At 35.8% G+C, this 25,691-nt stretch overlaps 3 protein-coding genes and 1 long non-coding RNA gene across 4 annotated transcripts in view; 1 reads left to right on the top strand and 3 right to left on the bottom strand.

Annotated features, from left to right (window-relative positions):
- LOC140746358 (T-box transcription factor TBX1) overlaps positions 1-13,444 on the top strand; it is a 33,905-nt gene extending 20,461 nt beyond the window's left edge. Inside the window, exons 2-9 of the mRNA XM_073078480.1 lie at positions 1,298-1,419; positions 1,856-1,972; positions 2,484-2,725; positions 3,151-3,307; positions 3,799-3,954; positions 4,332-4,399; positions 10,162-10,302; positions 12,128-13,444. Coding sequence (XP_072934581.1) covers positions 1,298-1,419; positions 1,856-1,972; positions 2,484-2,725; positions 3,151-3,307; positions 3,799-3,954; positions 4,332-4,399; positions 10,162-10,302; positions 12,128-12,185 — 1,061 coding nt within the window. The 3' untranslated portion in view covers positions 12,186-13,444. The remainder of the gene's footprint in view (positions 1-1,297; positions 1,420-1,855; positions 1,973-2,483; positions 2,726-3,150; positions 3,308-3,798; positions 3,955-4,331; positions 4,400-10,161; positions 10,303-12,127) is intronic.
- LOC140746359 (uncharacterized) lies at positions 1,283-10,919 on the bottom strand. The gene is made up of 3 exons (XR_012102761.1): positions 10,743-10,919; positions 10,132-10,309; positions 1,283-1,408 (listed from the first exon to the last, which is right to left on the bottom strand). It is a non-coding gene; the product is annotated as an uncharacterized LOC140746359 (long non-coding RNA).
- A 200-nt stretch (positions 13,445-13,644) lies between the features above and the next one.
- Positions 13,645-21,479, bottom strand: LOC140746491 (uncharacterized). The gene is made up of 10 exons (XM_073078644.1): positions 21,440-21,479; positions 21,066-21,256; positions 19,711-19,847; positions 19,439-19,600; positions 18,928-19,118; positions 18,176-18,390; positions 17,684-17,887; positions 16,278-16,326; positions 15,027-15,094; positions 13,645-14,946 (listed from the first exon to the last, which is right to left on the bottom strand). Exons 1-10 carry the CDS (start codon positions 21,477-21,479, stop codon positions 13,645-13,647), a joined length of 2,559 nt encoding a protein of 852 aa, XP_072934745.1.
- A 2,161-nt stretch (positions 21,480-23,640) lies between these two features.
- LOC140745988 (uncharacterized) lies at positions 23,641-24,796 on the bottom strand. The gene is made up of 4 exons (XM_073077962.1): positions 24,677-24,796; positions 24,536-24,585; positions 24,431-24,462; positions 23,641-24,348 (listed from the first exon to the last, which is right to left on the bottom strand). The coding sequence occupies exons 1-4, from the start codon at positions 24,767-24,769 to the stop codon at positions 23,723-23,725; spliced, it is 801 nt and encodes a 266-aa protein (XP_072934063.1). The 5' UTR covers positions 24,770-24,796; the 3' UTR covers positions 23,641-23,722.
- Between the last annotated feature and the right edge of the window lie 895 nt (positions 24,797-25,691).

Genomic DNA, 25,691 nt, shown 5'->3' on the forward strand with positions numbered 1-25,691 from the left:
CTATGGTTCTGCCGCTATGTTGTAATCTGAACTTGAATAAAATTCCCACCGCTTAGCTCGATTACTTTAGTTTCTTTGACAGTATTATATCGTATGGAAGATATTCTACTAAGGGGTTGCATTGATGTAATTGTTATGCTAAGTATATGAGAGAGTAACAGACACTACTAAAATAATATCCACGGAATAAGAACCTACTTGCGCATAGAAACTCTACCTTATATTATAGAACCTAACATTCCGAAGCGGTATAAATTTTGTACTACACTTCTTATAATAGAGTTTAGAAATCGGTTTATAGCTAAATTAACACATACATTTAGGTATTAACGTCACATTATTCTATACGTTATTTTGTTACCTATAGTGTTATTGTAATATTTTACGAATACTGTAATTCCTTAGCATATATACTAAGTATGAGATATTTTGCATAAATATAATATAACACGTAAATTTACGTACGTATGGCATAGTTTGCTATTCTGAAATATAACGGTATTGTAGCTTACCTGAAACGCCAAATGCTTCCATGATTTCTTCAGATTGTTCGGGTCTTACTCGGTGAGTCTTTTTGTAGAGCAGCTATTCCCCCATTTCTTTATTTGTACCAAAAATAACTAATTTATACAATTACATTTTGCCTATACATGGAGACGTTTTAGATCTTTAGATTCTTTTTTACAAACGATATAACAATTAAATTCACAAACAAAACCTATTTAACACGATCGATCTAAAACAATAACTTCTTAATTTCATTGATTCCTTAATTTAACAACAATTTCATAAAAATTAAACCAAAGATGTTAAAGACATATAAATTAAAATAATAAGCAAAATAAACATGACAGATTTCCTGACAATTGGAGATGGAGAGAGCTTTAGCGCTCTAAAGTTAAAATTAAAGTTGAAAAGTTCTAAGTTCTAAGTAAAGTGCTAAAGTTTTTTTCGGAGAACCAACTCTTCTCTTTGAAATTTGCTAAATAACGAGTGAAATGAAAACTTTCTATCTTTTTGCAACGTTTGGACACTCGCCGAGTAACTACTGACGAATGGGCGTGAATACGAGTATGTAAATAGCTTACGTGCTCGTGTGTTTTCAGTATTCTCCACTATGCTCGACAGTTTTCCGATCAATTTAGATGAAAGCGAATCAAAGGATAATCTATCATAGGTGCGCGGCGTTTGCATACTCTTAATTATTCATGGAGTCACTGGACGGATTGTTCGCGAATATCTAAATGTTGCAACAAGTCAGTGCAAACAGTGTTCACAACCCGTGCACTTGTTCCAGGCGTGGTGTCGAGTCAGTTCTCGCGCGGCGGCTTCCAGTCGCTGCAGTCGTTGGCGGAGCGCGTGAGCCGCGACCAGGACCAGCTGCCCGTGCTGCCTCCGCTGCATCATCCTGTTCGAGATGTATTGACATATTTACCTTTCTACGATGGATTATATTGTTTATTTATAACATGAATGCAAGCGTCATGCATGAGACGCAGCCATAGTTAAGCGCTGCTATAGGAAGAAAATGAAATGAGGCAATAGTTCTTGCTTACTTGTCATTCAACTAGTAACACTACTACTAGTATTTTAACAATAAATAGTACAAACAACTTTCAAAAGTTGCCTAAGTAATGGTATCAAATCTTGTCATTTAGGACCAGAAATTCAACATTGTTACGCTTTAGATGGATAGATCGTAGACAGACGCGTATCTTAATTCAATGTAGAGTCATCTTACAATGTCCATGCAGAGAAAGGGGGAGTTTCTACCTACCTATCGCTATACTATATATGGTCTAAGTAGGTATATCAAAATGCTCGTAGTTTAGAGTTAAGTAATGTTTGTCATCAGAATGCAGTATGCACGCGGAGCACGTACTCCCCGCTGCAAGCGCTCAGCGAGAGCACTTGCCGGGACCACGGCGCGCAGGCCGCGCCGCCGCCGCAGCCGCCGCCGCCTCGCATGCAGGTCCCTAAACTTGATACTACTACTGTTTATTTCACTAGTTTCAACTATAATAACGTGTAACTACTCTACATTTGTTGAAGATGTTTTTTGGAAGATAATCTAATGATGCTACAGACGATCTCCATTTGAGAAACAGGACAAATCTTGAACTCGTCTACTTGATTACATAAAAAATTAAGTGTTTCAATCTTAATAGAAGTTTAGTACAACGTACAACTGTTTCAATTGTATTGATTGAAAATAGTAACAATAAATAGATACATCAACAACAAAAAGTGCTACACATTATATTAAACTAAAGTTTTTTAAATACTTAAGTGTGTGTGTTAATAATTTTATGAACAAAAGGAAAAAAATACTTACATTTTAAATTGTACCCCATGAACAAGTTATATCTACAATACAAAAATTGTCCACCAAACGATAGTTAACATAAACAAACAGATATTTAATCATTAAACAAACGTATCTTATAAGAAAACGCTAAAACAATGCTTCCCCGGTACATCAGGTCTCAAACCAAAACGTGACTCTACACCCAGCGGTGGCGCGTTGCAGCGCCTCCCTCGAGCTATCGGCGCTCTGGCGAAGCTTCCACGAGCTTGGCACAGAGATGATAGTGACGAAGGCCGGGAGACGCATGTTCCCGGCCCTACAGGCCCGCCTGTCTGGCCTGCTGCCCAACGCCGACTACCTACTGCTGGTGGACTTTGTGCCGCTTGACGACAAGAGATATCGATATGCTTTTCACAGGTTTGTTAAGTGGCAGTGTCAAGTATACATTTTTAAATTAAGTTTAAGTAATATTACAGTAGTTAGTTTTGTTGTACATTTAATATTTACAAAGGTACTATGTAAGGCTATTGCAAAGACATTGTTTTTCGAAAGTGTAAGCTATATTTCAAAAAATATTTAACAATCACTCACTTAATTTGAATTATATATCGTAATAGATAGATCGTTATAGCTTTTACAATAAAATCCTAAATAATAGCATAAACACAACACATAAAATTGTATTGCCAACAACAAAAACGTTAGGAGTTCTATTTCTTTGGTCATTTAAATTTGGATAGATTTGTTTCTAATACGCCTATCAAATAGCCTATGAGTATCCAATTGTCTTATTATAATTTTAGTGATAAGTATCTCCTAGCGCAATATTGTTGTTACAACAGCTCCAGTTGGGTGGTAGCGGGTAAGGCGGACCCAGTATCGCCGCCGCGCATCCACGTGCACCCCGACTCGCCCGCCGCCGGCGCGCACTGGATGCGACAGCTTGTATCCTTCGACAAACTCAAACTGACTAACAACCAGCTTGATGATAATGGACACGTGAGCTAAACTTTACATAATATTTCCTTGATTCACTTACATATATACCATACTAAGGATGACACACTAAAAATAAATAAGATAAATTGAACACATAAACACTCACGCCCAACAGAGAAATTTTAACTAATAAACAGTCAAATAGTATAGGAGACTAAAACATGAACAACATGAACAAAAATGGAGATTACTTACATGTACTTACTTAGGTATAGGTACATAAAATACATAGTACACATATTCTTCTGTATAGGTATATAAGTATAAGATACCTACAAATTTCACGTGTAAGAAATATTTTTTGAGTAACAAGAAATCACTATCACTCACTTCAAAGAAAGTAATATGTGCCTACCTATCTGTATTTCTTTATAAAAGACATACCCATATCGATTCATCCAACATAATCGAGTACAGAGAGACTAATAAAAAAAGCTATTTTAACGTAGTATCGTGTGCAGAACTTTAATTTACATTGATGATTCGCACAGATAATCCTCAACTCGATGCACCGGTACCAGCCGCGGCTGCACGTGGTGTACCTGCCGGCGGACGGGCAGGGCGCCGCGCCGGGCACCGTGCCCTACCGCACCTTCATCTTCCCCGAGACCGGCTTCACCGCCGTCACCGCTTACCAAAACCACAGGGTCCGTTTTGGATGACAATTTTTTCCAGTAGAGTAGAATTGTACTTTGAAACCTGGTTCCTAATGATTCGACTGGGGAGGTATTGCCGCCACACTCATTTCTAGCGTGAAGCAGTTCTACGTTGGTATATAGTTTGGATGTTGACTTACATATGAGGCTAAAATCTTAGTCCTCGGGAGAGGCAACGCATCCGCGATCTGCTTATTATAAAAAAGTCTTATAACAGCAACAAACGCTATAGCTAAGTACTCAGGTATAAAGTCACTAATCGACAGTTAGATCTACCTACTGTTAATGCGTCTATTCGTAAAATCTACTTTTTTAACTATATTTATTACTTCTGTAAGATTTTCAATAATAAAACATTTATTTCACAGATAACACAACTGAAAATAGCCAGCAATCCATTCGCGAAAGGTTTCCGAGACTGCGACCCGGACGACTGGTGAGAACATTTCGGCTTCTGTTACAAAAATATTTATGTTTATGTTGTAAGCGAAACCACATTTATCTAAACCGTCCCCGATGTCACAACAGGACTAGCCATGAATCAAGTGGCTTGCAAGCGATTATATTTTATGTACGGGCCCATTATGAGTCGACGGAGACATTTTACCAGCCGGTTACAATTTACTTTTACGACCAAACCGTAGAGTAAAGAGTTACGCGCGACAGTTATGGCGGACGCGACGTTTACGGACATTTCCCGCTCAACTCGTTTTACGCACAAAATAGATTCTAAGAGGAATAAAACATAATTTTCACAAATGAAGGTGAATTTAGTGAAATGTTACTTTTCGGTTATTCAAGTTTTTAATTTAATAAAAAAATCTCATATTACTTGGTAAAGTTTTTAGAGAAAAATGTCTATGTAAGTTAAACAGATATTGTTATAATAAATTGGACTTTGAATCTATATACGGACTATACAATTGTTCTCATGTAAAAGAATATTCAACTATTTTTTACATGTTCAATACAAATATTTAATTATACTAGCAGAACCCGCGGCTTCGCCCGCGTAAAACAATATTATATGACATACAAACAACTGTTATCGTAAATTTGTACCTAACAATTTCAACGATAAAGTAGCATTAATATTTAATTAATAAAAGCTTTTTTTTCGTCACTGTGTACCTAAATTGGTCAAGCTTTCTTCAGAAACATACACAAAAACTCTAATTAGTAGACTGTAATGAAACTTTCTTTAAAATATAAGTTTCATGTAGGATATAATAATAATTATTATTTAAACTATTCCATAGGAACCGTCCATGTTATATGGGGCTTTACATACAGCGGTTCTTTCCAGGGTCTCTGGCTGGGCGGTTAGAGATCCCATTCTTGCCGCCCGCAACTCCATAAGTCCCCCTTTAGTCTCGTACGACAGGAGGGGATACTGTAGCCTATGTCTAGCCTGTAGGTCTATGTATTTACCACATCACCATCACTAATCCACGAATACCCACCACAACCCTACCCCACGGCAGGACAAAATGTTGGCACGCAGTGTGTCCAAAGTAGTTGCGATGTACCTAATCAGTATACCAAAATGTAAGCTAAATTGAATAAACTTACGCATTGTCATATATGAAATTTGCACCCCTTCAACGTTGTCGTGTATTTGTCTGAATAGACGTTATCTGAAATTTAACGTTTCTAACTTCGAACCTAAAAGATTCACGTATATATACATACATATTATAACACTTATTTTACCTCCTTAGTAGAATTTCAAAAACATTCCTATGTACATATGCATCAATAGATAATTTATCAGCAAATTTCTGAAAGACAATATTCAACACCAACCACCCACGGGTGGTGTGTGACCCGCGACTTTCCCTTGTGGCCCGCGGGTCTGCGCGTTACTAATAATTGGCCAAGTGCAAGTCAAACCCGCACCTGGAGGGTTCTTCCGTACAACCAAAATTTTCATTTTTTTAAATTTCTAGTATTTAATATTGCAGCAGCCATTAAAGTACACACATTGTGAAAATTTGAACTGTCTACCTTTAACGGTTAAAAACTTAGTTGGAAAAATATCGAATAGCAGTTTGTGTTGTATGGGGACCCCTTTTTGTTTTCAACTATTTTTATTTTTATTATTTGTTGTTATAGCGGCCACAGCTATGCATCCTCTGTAAGAATTTCAAATGTCTATCTATTACAGTTCCAGAGATAGAGCCCTGTGACACACGGACAGACGGACAAACAGCGAAGTCTTAGTAATAGGGTTCCGTTTTTATCCTTTAGGTACGGAACCTTAAAAAACCGCTGTTCTGCACTTAAGCACGCGCAATACATTCCCATGTTAAAAATATATGTTACGACGGCCCGTGGAATTTCGCCCTACACTAAACTTCTCTGCTTTTTTCTTCCATGTTCTTTTTTCAGACACGCCAAAGGGAGTAACTTCAATAACGGTTTTTAAAGAAACTTTCTTTACTAATAGTACCCTAATGGGGTTGATTGTTGAGTTGCTAAAAATGCTGAAATAATAATGCTGAAACGATGTGTAAACAGAAAGGCATAATGCATACACCCTTTTATAGAAATTTCTACCTCTGTTATACCCTCTTAAGGGTAGATTTTCCATAAATGGTGTTAAAAAAGTTCTATCATTCCCAACCAGAAAGCCAATTACCATTTTTTACAGTCCTAGCTTCCAAATTAACGGGTTTTTAAAATAAAGTTCCACCCCCTATTAAACGTCCTGAAGGGTTAATTTTCAAAGGTTCAAAAACGGTGAAAAAGGTGTTCTATTATTTTCAATCAGAAAGCAGAATACTAAATTCCATAGAATTTGCTCTAAAATCTGCGAAATCCTAAACGGAGTTTCTACCTCTATTTTATCCTCTTAAGGGTAGATTTTCCATAAACGTTGTTAAAGAAGATCTATTATTCCGTACCAGAAAGCTAAATCCTATTTTTACAGTCCTTGTTTCCAAATAAACGGATTTTAAAATAAAATTCCATCCCCTATTAAACAACCTTAAGGGTTGATTTTCCAAAAACTGTGAAATAGGTGTCCTAGTATTTTGAATCAGAAAGCCAAATAACAATTTTCATAGACTTTGCTTAAAAAGCCGCGGACTTCTAAACGAAGTTTCCACCCCTATTTTACCTTCTTAAGGGTAGATTTTCCATAAACGGTGTTAAAGAAGCTCTATTATTTTGAACCAGAAAGCTAAATGCTATTTTTACAATCCTTGATTCCAAATTAACGGATTTTAAAATAAATTTATATTCCCTATTAATCGAACTTAAGGGTTGATTTTCCAAAAACGGTAAAATAGGTGTTCTATTATTTTCAATCAGAAAGCTGAATACCAATTTTCATAGACTTTATTTCAAAATCTGCGGACTTCCCAACAAACTTTCAACCCCTATTTAACCCACATTAGGGTTGATTTTCCAAAGACGGTAGAATTAAAGTACCACTAAGGCAATGACCAGTAAGGCAATGACTAACTTTCGTAGTGCTGGCTTTCAAATTGGCAAATTTTAAAATAAGCTGTCAACCCTATTTTACCAACTTAAGGGTTGATTTTCCAAAAACAATGAAATAGGTGTTTAATTATTTTCTATCGAAAACCCAAATACCGATTTTTATACAGTTTACATTAAAACTGGAGGACTTTCATAGAAACTTACAACCCTTATTGAACCCACATAAGGGTTGATTTTCAAAAACGGTACAATTAAAAGTCCACTATATCTTACCAGTAGAGCAATGGCTAACTTTCATAGTGCTAGCTTTCAAATTGGCATATTTTAAAATAAGCTGTCAACCCTTATTTTACCAACTTAAGGGTTGATTTTCCAAAAATGGTGAAATAAGTATTTAATTATTTTTAATCAAAAACCCAAATACTGATTTTCATAGAGTTTACATCAAAACTGGGGGAATTCCATACAAACTTACAACCCTTATTTTACCCACATAAGGGTTGATTTTCCAAAAACGGTAGAACTAAAGTTCTATTATATCTAACCAGTAAAGCAATGGCTAACTTTTATAGTGCTGGCTTCCAAAATGGAAAAATTAAAAAAAAGCTGTCAACCCTTATTTAACCACCTTTAGGGTTGATTTTGGAAAAACCCTTAGATTAGATTTTTATTACTTTAAATCAGAAAGCTAAATACCAATTTTCATCCAGTTTGCTTTAAAACTGACGGACTTTCATACTAACTTTCAACCCCCATTTAACCCCCTTATCGGTGGAATATCAAAAAATCCGTTCTTAGTGCGCATCTACATCATAAAATGAAGCTATATTTCAAATTTCATGATTGTAGCTTCAGTAGTTTAGTCAAAACCTTGATTAATACGTTTTGAACGTGAGTATCTTTTCGCTTTTATATATATAGATTAATCACATAATGTTAGACAAAGTACAAAAGGACAATAATTAAGAATTATAAGAATAACACTAATAACAATAATGATGTCCGCCCGCCCACAAGGCGGAGTCGAGTTACTTCGCGTTAATTCTTATTTTGACACCGAGCGACAAATGGCGTTCATAACTTGTCCCGAAGTTATTAATCGATTGTACCAGGAAGTCAGAGAACTCCGTGATACGATTTTTTGTTCCGATCCCAAATATCTTGTTTATTTATGCACATGGACGAATGTTTCTGCTTTTTATAATTAATGATAGAGTTTGTTTATCGTCAAAACATTGTTTTAAATATAGGGAGGTAACTATTCAAATATTATCATAGCAACCTAATGGGTATTACAATTTGAAAGATATTTTCAGTAAAAAATATATTTTGTCACTAACCCGAATTGGCTTACACTTAGATCCCTCGTCAGAATGAAAGTAAGGGACACGTTGGTTAAGTATAATAACTTCTTCATGGATCTTTATGAAATCTTAGGCATGTAGATTTTCTGATTATGTGTCCCTTAATTGTCAAAGCATACAATATATTATTGATGAATAGGTTAAGCTAGCGACCGAATATTCTTATTAAAATGAATTTACTTTGATTAGGTACCAACTTACATCTGCACATACTAGACGACTTAAATAGTACCTAAATGTGGTTAGCCTGTCACGCTTAACAAGACGGAATAATAAAAATCTAGGGTTTATTGATTTTATTTTTAAAGCCGACGACTATACAGGTGAATTTTTCAAATGGGCCTTCAGGGCCAAATCCGAAACTATAAGGATTAGCGAAAAATGCTGAAAGGAGTTACGAGGCCGATTTTGCTAAAAACGAAAACTGCATCATTAGTTTTTTAAAATAACTTTTTCCCTAGCCGGAAATAGAACGAGTTCATTTTGGAAAATAAATACAACCTCTATATTATTCCACTATCTGATAGTGTTGCTTATATGCCCATTTGAAAAATTCACCCTGTATATTTGCATCGCAATTTATTTAGTCACGCCTCTACCTTCGTTACCTCAACGGAAAATACATAACACATAACAATTTGATTGGCGGGCAAGATGCAGATTCGGCTATAAAACTAATATAAACAGTGCAGTTGGAGCGTGAGAATAAACAGCGGAGATTTATTACGAGGCAGGAGCCAATGCAGTGGTCTGGTGGGAAACTCAGTATAAACATCTCCTACGCCGCATCAACAAATCGTTTATGAATAAATGTTCAAAGAAAAAGTTAACTGCTCACTTGGTATATGGTACGAGGAATTCTAAAACTAACTATTAACGTTGCAAACTAGAGTAGAAAATAGTTAGGTGTTTAAATGTGTTTATTTGAATATTATATCTTTATAGGAATTAATATTTTGTTGAATCTAAAGATGTGTCTTCATTGTAAAGTACCTGTAAGCTCTTAAAATACTTGTGTACTAAAAACTCTACCATACCCATACAAATAAGGCTTTCAGACCCACCTTTATTTACCCTTTCCTTTACTAAGTTCAACAACTGCAATTGTATGGCAAAAACCGATATTTTTAAAGTGTCACGTCGATTAATTAGTATGATACAATACAAATGCACTAAAAAAATTCTATAACTCCTAGATTTAAAAGTATCTAAATTTAGTTACAAAAGACAATTGATGTTGTTAACGACACAAATTGTGTAAAAGCTATAAGAATAAAATAGTGTTACACATAGTACATTACATTACACTAAGCTATAGATTTGCCTACTTAATTATATTTCGTGTAATACTATCTACCTTTGTTTAATATACGTGTATTTTTGCCAGCCCACCTGAACAAAGCCCGCAGCGCAGCACCCCGCGGAGGCGCGAGCCGGCGCCGGCGGAGCCCTACCCGCTCGCGCAGCCCTACGCCGCAGACCCCAGCGCCAGCGGGCCGCTCTACGCTGCCCACGCGCATACCGTGCGGTAAGACCTATATATTTTTTATTATATAGAAATAGCAAACGAGCATGCAGTCCACCTGATGGTAAGTGGTCTCTGCTGCCCATGGGCATCTATAACTCTAGATAAGACTCCTGGTCTTGGCCCCAGTAGCACTTCTTGTGTACCTATCTAAGTATCTCTGTTTCCCTTACCACACCTTTCAAATCAGAAGACAGTAGTGGTGATGGTGGTGATGTAGCCATCACTACCATCAAAATGTGCATGGATGTAACCCCTCACATAATTAGAAAAGGCGATTAGGAATAAAGGATTGGTGAAGTGAATTGTGTATAAAAAACCGAACGTTTTTTCATATACCTACTCCTTTAAACAATAGCTGATTAAAAATGCTATTGTATTTTAGATATTTACGAGAATTATTCATGTAATATTGTTAGAATTAGAAATAAAAAGTTTCTTACCTGAATAGCTTTAAATATCGGTTGACCTCCATTGCTAGTAAATTGTTTCTTTTGGATAACGAAACACGTCATTTAATTTCTTATTTTCATAAAATTATTCCTTAAATACGAAAATCATTGAAATGAAATATAAAAGAACCACTAAAATAAATAAAAAGCTACACAAAAGTTACTGCGTCATTTTTGATTTCGCACGATGCATAATTAATATTACGACGCAATTTTTCCGAGCATTCGTTTGTTTTAAAAAAGAAATTTAAATACACTGCATTATTATTACCGGCCAGTGTTACATACATTGTTACATATAAATGAAATTTTTTTCACATAAAAAAAACAATAAATTATTAAAATATTTTTTCAGATTTTTTTATTGAGGTATATATATTTTACAATTCATGATATTTATTTTGTTCCAGATTGATTAATAAATAATTTAATCAAAACCATTTTCAGAACCTATTATTTTAAGTTATGTTTACAATAACGTCTTAATTATAATTATTATTTGAGCACAGAGTTTATAGTATGGAAAATATTTTTTTTTATAATATTAATTGTTACACGGGGTGGCTAAGTGCAGTGATAGGTACTTTATATTAAGATTTATACTCACTCCTTCTACTTAATATAATGTAATCATAGTTCCGTATTGTGCTTAAACTAACACTAAGTACTCCGTATTGTTATGAATGTAGAAAAATAGGGTACCAGGCATAGATTAGTAAAGATACTTCGCCGCCTTGAAATTGAATGAAGCCACAAATGGCTTATTTTAGTAAGTTCTTTTTTTGAATCCTTGACAAATAAAATCATTTTAAAGAAAAATTACGAATAAATAACTAATTTACGTAATAATTACGTACTTTACGTAATAAATAAATAATTATTTCAAATATTTTAGGGACATTTTAGCACGGAGACGTGGCAAAACTTTTTTACGCAACTATTTCAATTCTCAAAACTAGGCACATTTTCTTGTTAGGCGTAGATACCATGGTAATATATTCACGCCTGGTACCATAGATTAGTAAAGATTACTAACCGTACCATAGATTAGTAATCTTTACTAATCTATGGTACCAGGCGTGAATATATTGATACGACCTACTTATACAAATATGTATATATACACATTTTTATTTTTTTAACATAATAAACATTAAGATTGTTGAATTACCAATATGGCGAGTAAAAAGGTAAGTTAACGGGTATTTTTCCCATACACATGCCACTTGTAAACATTTAAATAATTCTCACCAAATACTGCACATACGAGTAGATGCAATAAAATTGTGCATTTTCCACTTGTCAACTTATTCGCGCTTGGTACGGAATAGATAGTAACAAAAAAGGGTAATTCTTATAATGTTTATTTTTTGCAGATATCAACCTCACGCCGGACCTAACACTGCATATACGGCATACTACGCTCACAGATAATCTAAGGTTTAGGGGCGTAATGAAAAAGGTTTGTGATATAGTAGTACTGTACAGACAACACCCGGTTGTAAGGTGAAATGATGTTCTGCGATTTCGTAGTATTTATAATTACTTAACTATTATTCAATGTTATTTTTCTTTTTCATATTATCCATTGAATATTGTAAGGGTATTTTCCTTGATACGCGGGTTTGTTCGCGTGCGTGTTCCATCCGCATGCGTGATTAAACTTGCGGCAGTTTTCCCGAATTGCACGCGTGTGTAGCTTATGTTATGGGAAAAGAACATATGAAACAATGTGTTTGTCACTTTATATAGGTCTGTGGTATCACGCATGCGGACCAAAAGTGCACGCAACACTAACTGCGTGGTTGGAGAAAGGATTCTAAGATGGGATTGTACGGCCTTTGCTACCTTATACTATATTTAAATTTGCATTCACAACGCAGTTCGAAGATTGTTAATTGCAATTTGTTACTGAACCTCTAATAACCAAATTTATAAAGGAGTATGATTAGGGATATTTAGTCATATATCATAATTAAGAATGAAAATTATGTTAAAAAATATGTAAATTTATTATGTTATAAGATATATCCTTATTTCTAAATGTTAAACGCAATTTAATTAGCCTGTATGAAAAGATTTATATATGCCTTGACGATCTTATGGACGATATATTACCTACCAGATGGTATAATGCCAGCGAAAAGCAAAGATCAGAAATAGTGTTAGAATAAGTACACATAACCGTAATGATAATTTATATAACTATAGCTTTTATCAATAAAAATTAAAAATATTTATTTATTGGATTGCGTTGTCCTTCTTGGTTTTTCTGGTCAACCAGTTACTTATTAACACCCTTGAATACCAAAGCATAGATTATAGCGGCAGCGACGTCTTCTTAATTATATGGTAACTCAATTGCTATGTATGTACTTATATACTTTTAAGCTGTTTAGTGTTTATCCTACCTTACGGTGCATTAAATATAAAAGTTACCCTTATATGTGATTTTTATCGTTTTCGTACGAATCTAAAATATTTAAATTTATTAATCTATTTTCATTTGTGTTAAACTTTACCTTTACATTTATTGCTTAATTTAAAATTGGATAAAAATATCGAGGGATTGTGCTACTAGGCATCAAGAAGTATTGAGTGTATCGAAAAGGATCATATAAATAATTGTAAACTTCAGGAAATATATTTGGATATTTATTTAAATATATTAAACAATATTCAACGCGAAACAATCTTTTATTTCTTTACTAAAACTATTGTGCTAGTTTCCCTAATAAATATTTTTACAGGATGAGAGGATAATTCTCTATTTGACAAAACATTTATAAAAATAAGTAAGTATATCTATTTTAGATAAGGAAAATATACCTATAATGAAATTATATCATATATGTACCTTAAAATAATAGTATATATGAAACTATGTTGTTGATCACATTAGGAAAAAATAGTACTGCATTTGTTGGGGTAGCTTTTCAATCTGTGGTGTCCTAAAGTGTGCTTTCTCTGACACAGTGTAAGTCATTACGTGGTTAACAGTTGCTGAACCAGGCTCTTCATCTTGTTCTATGATCACTCGTGACGAAACTATTTCTTCATATTCTTCTCCGACCAGTTCTGGTTGTAGATCGAGTGGTTCTTCAAATGGATACATAGGATATGCCATTTGGTCCATAGAACAATATGGTCCATAATATTCGTTAGGATTGTATGATATGGAGTCGTAAAATGTTGGTTTTGGACTAACGGTAGAGTAAGAAGGTTGTACTGGGGGAGATGCTATTTGGGTTTCATAAGGATAGCTGTAATAATTGAAACCGGCATGATTATCTCCGTGGTGGATATGGTTCGAAGGTACAGTGGGTGCTACTTGGAATTGATGCTCGTGGCTTTCAGAAATACTACTTTTCAACTTAGTTTTTGTGTCGCAATCAGGATACTCCGTTGAAAATACATAACAAGTTGCATTATCCATAGGTACACTATTCCCAGTAATATTAACCGTCTCATCCTGCACTGCTATACTACATGACGAATTTTGTATATCACATGCATCTAGTAAAATCGATGTTAACTCTTTGGCCTGTTCATTAGCAGCAAAAGCAAGGTCAGATAAAATTTCAGGATCAGGGCTGAACTCTATTCCATATTTATCAGCAATTTCTTGGGCAGACATCATCTTTTCTATAGCAATATTTTGATATTCATTGTTAGATTTTATGTGGTTCAGTAGTTTCATTACTAACTGGGAACTATCCATTGGTGTTTCAATAGATCGTCTTTTGCGACGATTGTTATCTTCTACATCTTTGTCGACTAGATTTAATGCATATGAAAGAAGGTTTGTCACTTCACTTTGGATGGCCATAGTAATTTCGCTTGCTACTTCTTTAATTTCTTCCAGTTGTTCTTCTGGTGATTTATTCGAATTAGTCGCTTGGGCCATTAATGAAACAGACGAAGACGGACTCAAGCTAGAACTCGACCCGAGAAACGTATCGACCCAATCATTAGTCGCTGTACGAAAATCTTTTATTAATACATCTTCAGTGTCTGATTTAGGGTTATCACTTTCAATGTCGACCTTTTCGACTTTTTCATCGTTGACTCCTGTACTTTTCAAAATTTTATCGTTGTCTTTGGCACTACTTTCAATTTCATCAGCTTCTGCGATTATTTCTATAGATTCTGTTTCATTTTTCGGTGATTGTACATCAGCGTACGTTAATGAACACTAAAATATACATAAAAAGGTGTTATTGACGGAAATTTAATTTTAAAATAACAATGATATAAACATTTTAACATATTTACCTGTATCAGAAGTGCTAAAATTAAGTAGAACGGTGCCATGTTGAAGTCGATGTGCTTCTCATATCTTTCTCCAAGTATTTTATATATCACATTATCATTAATTAAGAAACAATTGGGTAAAAGCAATGGCAACAATTATTTCACACTTTGATAGGACATGTCTGGCTTTCAAATAATTGTGCAATTTATATTTGTAACGGTATGTATTGGTACATAAATTGAATGTTTAACAATAAATTATAATAAATATAATATTTTTCAGTAAAAGACAAAATGTAATTGAATATAATTTTTATTTATAATTTAAACTAGTCAATAAACTTTACATATAAATTATGACATTACATTAATATTGACATTGTGCATGTTAGCGGTTTTGTGATGTCATTTCTAAGAAAATTTACTGTGACAGACATAATAATAAAGTACTTCTATAAATATTCTGCTTTACAATTTAAAATAAATAACTTTTTTAAATCATTAAACATCGTAAGACCTAAGTATATAACGGTGGGGGTAGTTCAGGTAGGTTTGAGTATGTAGGCATAAACGTATTTGGGGGCACATACGAATATACCGGTAAAGGGGGAGGTGGAGGACTCGGTGCGCATGTCGGAATATTGGGACGTGGTGGTGCTGCGTAGGAGAGTTCAGGACTATACTGACTGTTATAGTTAGGTGAGTATGGCGGTTGCATAAAGGAATAAGGAACAGGGTATGAGGAAGGAGGCAAGTGTGCCATCGGTATTGAACTTTGGTATGGTAGTAGTGGATAATGGTCGTATTGGTACTGTGACCTTACCCGGCGAGGCGAGAGATTCGAGACTGGTGGAAATGAATATTCGGGATGATAGTTTGGTTCTACCGAGGAGTAATGACGAGGCGGAGGTTTGAACGAATTTGGTGGTACATGTGGTGTAATACCAACGGCTGTTGGTTGAGGTGCGACAGGAGGAGAGACATACATTATGTATGGAGTTGGCGTTGGTGATGTATACGCCGGTGGAGAACTATAGTAAGTCGACTCGTAGGTAGGAGCAGTCGGCGTGTAGTCTGTTGACGGTGTCAGAGCAGGCGTTACGGGCGATGTAGATTTCTTTAACGGCGTTGGAAGCAAAGCTAAAAAAAATACTACTGTTAGTTACTAAATAATACTATAATTATTAATTTCTAAACTGTAAGATCCCACATTATACAAGAATGCACAGCTATACTCCACCCTTGAAAACTGTGGTTCGCGTGTCTACTTACCGGAAATTGTATCAATCATTTGGTTCATTCGTTCATTCAGGGAGAGTAACTGGAATAGAATTACATGACATAAATATAAATATAATAATGTATTAAAAAATTATGATAATTATTTCGTTTGATTAATATTTTGGTCTATTCTCTTTTTCAAATCTTTTAATTAATTTTAACCTAGAGAACTCAAAATAAATTAATTAATGTGTAATGTAACAACTTAATGAGAACAACTCACTTGCGACTGATGCAAATCATGACAGGTAGTAGCTGCTGCATCACGGATACTTGGGGTTAAGACGCTTATAGTAATTATTAGTATTCTTAACATCACAACTTCTAACTGCTATAACAACTTCAAAATTATGAACAATACTGTTGTATAATAATCATCTAATGAGATGACATGGGTTAGTTTGCTGGTATTTAAGTACTATAAGTTGATTAATCAGGTTCAGAACGTGATCGCTAAATAAGAGATGAGATTTTAGTGATAAAATGATAAAAGTGATCGATAAAAGCAAGCGACGCGTGATTACGAAACTGAAAAATCCACTGCATTGATAAACAATGATATAATAATTTCACTTCAAGCTTATTTAATCTACATATTTTTTTATTTGTCTTAAATATTATTAAGATACTCAGATTAAGAGTCAGATTTAATTAAGTATCGATTAAAATATTGAATATACAGTATTTCAAACAATTATGTGTGTATGTAGATACCTAATAATATATATTTTGCAAGGTATCGAATATATTGTGCAATGTAAAATGAAAATTAAATCGATGTGATTAGCTAAAAAGTTAATCAATAATCAAATTTTCAGTGTTTACGAAAATCTCTCTTTCTACAACCAGATCACTAGTTTCTCTTGTTGTTGTAGATATAATTCTTCTCTTACTCCACTGCGAGAAAAATATTTCCACTCCCAATATAATGAATGATACAACAGCTCCTAGGATCGATATCAGTATAACTGGGACCACGTCTCCAAACTTGACTCGTTCAGCTAACAACGCGGCTCTGCAGGGCGGAGGCTGGATTCTTAGGCGAGAGACGAGGCGCTTTGCCAGACCAGTCTCGTGTAGCCAACGTCCTGTCGATCTGAACACCTCTATCCATTCACCCCGTTTTGTTGTTGTTACCCATGTCATTGTCTACAAATAATTAGTTACTGTGAAAATATTATTGTCTAGTATATAATTAAATTCAATACCAATGCGCAATAAAAGCATACAATTAAAAGCGCAAAAGGCATCGATCTTTCTCTGTAAATAGTGACAAAACATGTAATTGATATAGTTTAAGAGAGAGATAAAAAAGGAATAGATAAATAGAATAAATTAAAAAATGGTTTTAAATAACTTCCCGATGCATTTAAATTTGTAGTGAATTGATTATATACCTCTGGAATGGTATCCACATACTGAAGCTTGCAGATCTGGTCATCGGTAAAGAACTTCATTCTCGGGTAGAGCTGATTGTATTCAGTGTGGTAAGCGGTGTTCCCTTCTTGTATAAGTTGAACACCGCGTTCTATGCCTTGATAGAACTTTGATGTCTTTTTCTTCTTCTTTAAATATTCTAGGTCATCTCTATTCGTCTCTACCTATTAAAATATTGTTATTACTTGTTAAATATACATAAATTAGTTCCAATTTTTTTTCTCTTAGTGTAGAAGATCTTTCGTTTGCTTGACCTAAAAGGAGCTGGCTAAAGTCTACTGTCCTTGGACATTTAAAATTAATCTCGATACGATTAGAATCCTTCAAAGTAAGAAATAGGTAGAACGCCTCGTACAAGCACTAACTAAACCCTTATAACCAAAACACATCAGAGACCCATAATGCTCAATAATGTAAATATTCTTAGCTATTAGTTAAACTTAATAACTTACATCGAACATCAAATATTTCATGTAATCATAGTCTTCGGACGATATGGCATACTTGGAGTTTGCTAAGGATGTTAGCGAATCAGGTCCATTTCTTCCAGTACTCATGAGCGCAGACACAATAGCAGATGTGTAATATGCATGTACTAGCATCGATGATATTGATAACACTATGAAAGTCAGACGACCTGATGTACCCTCTGGAACGGCGCTAGCATCTGTCATACAAGTTTATAATAAGACACAATTATGATATTTGAAGTTTCAGACATCAGAAATAACTTCCAGATAGTAGCAAAATGCCTGAAAATTTAAGATTACCTGAACTAAAGAGTCTATTTTCTCCGTTCATTACTGATAGACACAGGTCCAGTTTAATTGATGATAAAGATTAGTAAGAACACCTATGTTCTTTTGCGTGATAGGTATCAAATACGAACGTTCATTTTTTTATAATATAGGAGTAGCAGACGAGCATAGAATCCACCTGATGGTAAGTGGCTACTGCCGCCCATCTGTAATCAACGCCAGATTGGATTAGATATTGTTACCTGAAGTCAGTCCCAGATGCGCCGCTACCCCTGAGGACTAAACTGGAAACGCTTCGGAAAAGTACGTCAGCCTTACCACACCCTTCAAACCTGAACATAGCAGCGCTTAACATTGCTGTTATTAGGCACAAATAGGTGAGAGTTGAGCAATACGTCCTGTATGATTTAGGAGCACGATATGTAGACTTGAAGTATTAATTGCACCTTGTTGCAAATAAGTAGCGAGGACGGATATATAGGCGCCTTCCTTCTCCACCGGCGTGTTGGCCATGAGCCGCTGCGCCGCCGCCAGCACGGCCACCAGCGCCAGGCAGCTCCACCACACCGCCGCCGCGAACGGCTCCACGAACATGTTGCTGCTGCTCTCGCGCTCCGACACGTATGTGAAGCCCACACTATTTGCAACACATTTTATGTCATGGACAAATGTAAAATGGCAAAGTAAATAACTAGGTTTAAGATAAAAGGATAATAAAATATATGTTTACTAACATATTACTTATTATGTAATTTATTCGCAGTGATACTTAATTGTGTTTTTTTCCAAGTTTAAGAGTAACTTGTGTATGAAGTTGATATAGCAACTTTAAAACACAAATAGATTGTCATCCATCAAAATATACTGCGTTTCAGCGATCTTTCTAGTGTTGTAAGTCTACCTATATACAGTGGAACTTACATAGCTATATTTAACTGTTTAGGATATAGATGATACCGAAAAGGCCATATAGACATGGCGTAATCCAGCCGCGTGATGCGGTTGTGCAGGATGCGCAGCACGCCGCCGCCCAGCTCCGCGCGGCCCTGCTCCAGCATCAGTAACATGCTGCTGTTGTTGATTTCCGCGCTCCACAACTCAGTACCGATTAACACCTCTCTGAAAGTTCGCTTCCAGTTACCTTCTGAAGGCCTTATGAAATACGCAATTCTTGCAGTAATTGACCACATTCATAACTGTAAATATGAACATTCATAACTGTAATTAACCTAGCGTTAAGCGATTCCACGATAAGTGCGGCTGCTCCATACGCACTTCGTATTCCTGGGTCTCTTTCTGGTGTAGAAATATCCTCCACATAGTCTTGAAATGTGCCACCATACGTCTCCTTGGAATAATAGCCCTTCTGAAATTGTGATATCCAAATAGACAATCGTAATCTAATTAATTGCTATTCTATATCCAATTTTTTTTTTTTTATAATATAGGAGTAGCAGACGAGCATGCAGTCCACCTGATGGTAAGTGGCTACTGCCGCCCATGGACATCTGTAATCAACCCCAGATAGGATTAGATATTCCTATCTGAGATCGGCCACAGATGCGCCGCTACCCCTGAGGACTAAGCTGGAACGCCTCGGGAAAGTTTGTCTCCCTTACCACACCCTTCAAACCGGAACACAGCAGCGCCTAGCACTGCTGTTATTAGGTAGAAATAGGTGTGGCGGTGGTGCCGCCGGAGTCGAACCACAAAGGGTTCTACCACCTTCTCTTTAATTATATTGCTATTTACAATAGAAGACTAAATTTCAAAAATATCTTAGGTATATTGAAACGTGATAACATCTTTTGTGGTTCCAATCTAGACCACTATCAAGTTAAGATTAAAACTACTTCGCAACACTCCGCTACAAATATGTATGCTGGTATATATTTTAAACCATGCAGTATGTACCACCCTCCCTCCAAGGATGCGTGCAGATGCAAAATATTAAAAATCACCACACATACACCACCATACATACCACCACCAACACGTGTTTCACTCCAAAATGGAGCATCATCAGAGTAAGTTGACTCACGACGGTTAATCGTTAAGACTTAACGTTAAACGTTTAAAATATATACCATCATAGATATGTGTAGCGGATTGTTTCGAAGTAGTATTAATCTTAACTTAATAGCATGGATTTCCGCAAAGTAACACCTGATACAATTAACTAGACCACTACCGCCAAATCAATAATAATACTCGGGGCAGCGCGAAGACACTCCACCCCCCTCCCCCCACAATTATTTCCGAAAGTTCGCCTAACGGCGGAACATAGCACCGGGGGCAGTCGACCCTCTGAGAATTGCCCGGGTAAAGAGGGAGACCTCGAGACCCGTACACCCCACTCCTGGAGGCCCCCCTCAGGCCGTCCCCTCAGGGTAGGACGTCCACTATTGTGTTGTCAATAATAATAATAATGTTAAACCGTATCGTGTTTTATTTTAGAAGTTGTGGTAAGGTCACTTATTAAGGTATACAAACTTCCCTCAGGGGCAAAACACTTGTGACTGACCTCAGATTTCCTGGAATCCTACCCATTTTTTAACACACCATAATGTCATATTTAACATACCGGCGCAGCAATTCGTAATGGATGTTGTTTTAAATCCATTCTTCGAAGAATCCTTTGTCTATCATTTATCACATGGAGGCCGTAAGTGTTGGTCCAATAGGCCCAAGGGTGCAACGATATCCCCTCCCTTGGATGTATAAAAATATCCTGCACGGCAATCTTGTCATCATCAGATAAAATACTTGCTTTTTCTGGAATAAAAAAAACACAGTTTGAGATGTTCTTATTTAAGATATTTACAATCATTATTTGTAGTATTTTTTATTACAAAATACATTATATCTACAATTCGGTAACTATTAGTCGGTAACTAAGGTATCCACCTATACAATTATACATAATTATGATATTTACATTAAATATTACATGTCTACCTTCCTCCTCCTTATTGTTTTGAGTTTCAATTAGGACCATATCAGCGTCATATCGAGTTCCTTGCAGGGCCTCCGGTGATAGAGTTCCCACCACAATCCATTTGTACCAATTAGAAAAGTATTCCGGTTTTGGCTGTGAATTGATTAGAAAAAGTTTTTTTATGACTTAAGTAACAGACAGTTGGCTTGCAGTCTACCTGATGGTAACAGTTTACTACTGTCCCTATTTTTAACCAACTCTACATAGATGATCACAAATTCACTGCCATTTCTGACGAGTAAGGTGATTTGCTCATATGTAAGTCCACTTGCATCTACATCCTTGCTCTGAAAAACAGAAGTATTTCATAATTATTCTAGAAATAGTTGTAGCCATGGTACTTGCCGGTGAAAGCAAACTGCTCTACCAATTTTTATTATTTTTATTAGTTTGTTTATTATTTGCTTATTAACTTTAATCGTCATCGTACATCTACATTTATTGTTGTTAGTGCCTAAGAACTTGACCATCTTAACCTATCTTGACTTTATAATGTGGTCAATAAGTCTTTAATCTTGTAATTCTAAGAATTGCGTACCTTTTCGAATGTACCATTAGTTTGAAAAGTCAGTACTCCTTGAAACCGGTGAGGGTGGATGTATTGGAGAGCGGCTGAATCGCAGGCAAACGTGACAAATAGGTCATGTCTTATAAGTAGTCGGGCGAATTTCACTCGATCTGTATATATTTTAACACATTTTATGTAAACAGCGTTCGGGTAAACAATCCATTATGTTAACTAATAACTGTCATTAAGAGAGATCTTTTTCGATCCCAATATGACATCGATCATAATAATTAGTTGTGGTCAATCATAAGTCCGTTACTGCGGTAAAATAGCTGGGTACGAGTGCAAGGAATCAGTTGTATATTAGAAATAATATTTTACTCATATCGGTATGAAAAAAGTAAATAGATCTATCGACACGCCTCAAAATTCTTTCTAAGTACCTTTTGTTCATTTCAATTTGTAGGGAAAATAAGTATAATCGAGCAAAAAAGCTAAGTAATGTCTAGCGTGATCAGGAGTAGGTGGAGTGGCTACTGAAAGTGACTTGAAATATCCGACAAGAGTAGGCCACAAACCCAAACCTTCCTTCATTATTTCACATGTGAAGTACCCTCCGAGCCACTCAGTTAAGTGGTGGTAAGTCACGATCACGCGGGGTGTACTTGTCAGTGAGACATAAAATGAGTTACAAAAAATGATGATGAGGAATTATGATGACCAGCACTATATGGATGAATATTACCTACCATTAATAGGCCAGCAAGCTAAAACAATAATGCTGCTTGCAACTTTGAATTTAAACAAAGCAGCAATGGCATTGGTAATCATATTGGCGAGCTCACAAACAAAATATGTAGACAATACAACGTTCAGTTTCAGTGTCGCTATTTTATATCATACACGGTTAAATATTTTCATACTAGTGTCTATACGCGGGTTTCTTATAGTAGACTTTTGTATTATAGACAAAGAAAACCAGCCTGCAGTCCATCTGGTGATAAGCGGCCGTCTTCTCCAAATAGAATTAGAGTACAACCTTAGATCGGCCACAAATTTTTGCTACCCTTGAATACTAAATCAGTATGCCTCGTAAATAATAAGTTTAAGTGCAACGGAAGTATCTTTCTTACCACATTCTTTAAACCAGAACATTTTCTAAATTTGTGAAACTAAAATACTTATTTGTCTTAACAAAAATTATACTTTTTAGTAATTGCTTTGTTATGAGTAGGTCTTCTTAATATTATCGTGAATTACATTATACCAATGTGTAATGTAAACACACAGACATATTAGTCTGAAAATTTTGATAGTTTCTGGCTGATGTCAGTAGCATACATTTATAATGAATTGCATTTGCAAAATATAGGTTCGGAAATTATAGCTTGCCTAACAAGTAATTGGGCGTAGTGAATCGAATAATATATTAAGGACTTTGATACATAATTACAGTAAAACACAATGTATAGATTTCGTATTTATTATGAAAGCAAAACAGCCTACAATTGACAAGTAATAAATATGATTAATTTAATATGTAATGTATAACACTGACAATAATCTTAGAATTATATCCTAATAACAAGGAAAAAAACAAAATAAGTAAGTATAATTCTAAGCTAAAGGTACGTCTAATTAACGGTACGAATTTACCAAGCCATTTAATCACCTATTTAACATAAGTTACAGGTTTTGTACCATTTTGAATATACGAGTACAATCATGACTTATGCTAAGAGTAGTAGCACTTTGCGCACGAAGGTGGTGGTGGTGGTAACTCGATCGGCTTCGGTTCCAGTGTGATGGGAACCGGCGGTGATACCATATAGGCGCTCATAGGTAGACCAGGTGGCGGTGGCGCTGGACAGTAAGACGGCGGGGGTGTCGGAGGAACTAATGATATCACTATAGGAGCGGGTGCAGGTGCTGGCGGCGCGGGGAGGAGGAATGGTGACGGAGCAGGTGCAGGCAACAAAAGAGGTGAGGGCGGTGGCGCCGGGAGTAGCAATGGACAACCGCCCGGTGTCGGTAGGAATAAAGGTGCAGGTGGAGGTGCTGGCAAGCATAGAGGTGCAGGAGGTGGTGCTGGCAGAAGGAGCGGCGCACAACCTGGAGGTGGAAGCATCAACGGCGGTGGAGGTGGAAGCATCAACGACGGTGGAGGTGGCGCAGGAAGAAGGAAGGGTGGAGGCAAGGGTGGCAAGCAGAGAGACGGTGGAGGGGCTGCAGGAGCTAGTAACAGTGGTGGCAAGGCGGGCGCTGGAAGACAGGTCGGAGGAGGAGCGGCCGGCATCAACAAAATGGTGGTTGGAGGTGGTGGCGGCGGTGGTGGCTTGGCACAGGGTAATGTTTCTTTTTCTGAAACACAGAGCAAGGTTGGAAAACGTTAGGTTTGCTTAATAAATATTTTTTATATTCAGAAGGAAACAATAAAACTTACCAAGTTTTGCTTCCAGTAAGGGTTTTAACAGCCTGAAAAAGAATACATTTGTTATATTAACAGTTCTCATATAATAAGAGTATTTATGTATAAAAATATACCTACGCGGCTAGCACAGCTTTTTTGGATTCTTTCATTTCCTTGAGAGCCTCCAACTGATAAAAAAGGGAGAACATTCTATGATAATAAAAAGTTAAAAAGAAAGTCGTAATAAAGTAGTTCGGAAACATATTATGAAAAGCGTACCAAACACAACCCCTTTTCGTCACATGCTATTACATAAGTCGAAGTAAATAATAGTATACCGAGGGAGGACCAAAAAATCTTATGGCCCCCCATCTTCGTCCTTTACATAACTAATTTAACTCCACTAGTGTTTCGCGGCTAAAAATTGTAGAGTATTTAAAGATTCGTAGTATTTTATACGTGTTATGGAAGTAATCGAATCAGATTACAGTAAGTGTGAGGTAAACTTTTTTGATAAGATGAAACGTGCTGATAGTGTTAGGGGAAAAAGTAATGATATTAAAACGATCACGTCCGGTTATCCTACATTATTACACGGGTTTTATTGAACATTCCAGAATCCAGGTATAACATTGTTTTAAGCGGTAGTAGATCGAGATCAAACCCAGGAAATCACTGTGACCAGCACTCATATATTACAACATTATTACTCATCATTAATATTACGTATTCCTTAAATACTATTATGCAATACTATATATAATATTATTACTTATATTGAACCGAGTACCGAGTACTTATTCTGAAACATTGTACTTATTACGTGTTTAATCTTCGTGGATCTTAAAGATAATCGGCTATCTTTTCAAAAGGCTTCATTACCAATATAAACACGATTAAAACTGTAGGACAGAGATTGTGGAAAGAGTAAAGCGAAAGATGGTCGAATTTGAGATACGAGTTATTATCTTTGTATTTTGTAACATTCATGTAAGTGTTCCCACTTTTTGTTAACCGACACTGTGACAGATGCAGTTAAAGCCTCCAAACAGAATTACAATGTATTTAATCTAAGATTATAAATGTTCAACTGCGTTTCAATAATTGCATGTAAGTATTCAATTTTATTTGATAGTATGATAGTACATAGGTAGATATTATAGATACATATGTACTATCATGCTCAAAATTAACAGACGAGGGTTAACCAGGAAGATTTTTAGGGAATCCAAAAAATCTTCCTTAGGAATACGAAAGAGGCAACGCTAATTTATTTCTAATGAAAATGGGTGAG

This window comes from Epargyreus clarus, unplaced genomic scaffold (genome assembly GCF_041222505.1).
Source record: "Epargyreus clarus isolate Ecla_fem2 unplaced genomic scaffold, WU_Ecla_fem_2.2 ptg000012l, whole genome shotgun sequence".
NCBI lineage: Eukaryota > Metazoa > Arthropoda > Insecta > Lepidoptera > Hesperiidae > Epargyreus > Epargyreus clarus.

Bases quoted from the DNA above. Each gene is read 5' to 3' on its own strand.
- LOC140746491 (XM_073078644.1), bottom strand. From the start codon at position 21,479: ATGGTCCTAATTGAAACTCAAAACAATAAGGAGGAGGAAG. The intron at 19,119-19,438 runs GTATCATCTATA...TGTTGCAAATAG, and splicing joins ATGTCTATATGGCCTTTTCG to TGTGGGCTTCACATACGTGT. The intron at 18,391-18,927 runs GTGCAATTAATA...CTTGTATGACAG, and splicing joins CGCTACTTATTTGCAACAAG to ATGCTAGCGCCGTTCCAGAG.
- LOC140745988 (XM_073077962.1), bottom strand. From the start codon at position 24,769: ATGGGGGGCCATAAGATTTTTTGGTCCTCCCTCGGTATACTATTATTT. The intron at 24,463-24,535 runs GTAGGTATATTT...ATTCTTTTTCAG, and splicing joins AAAAAAGCTGTGCTAGCCGC to GCTGTTAAAACCCTTACTGG. The intron at 24,349-24,430 runs GTAAGTTTTATT...TCTGTGTTTCAG, and splicing joins CTTACTGGAAGCAAAACTTG to AAAAAGAAACATTACCCTGT.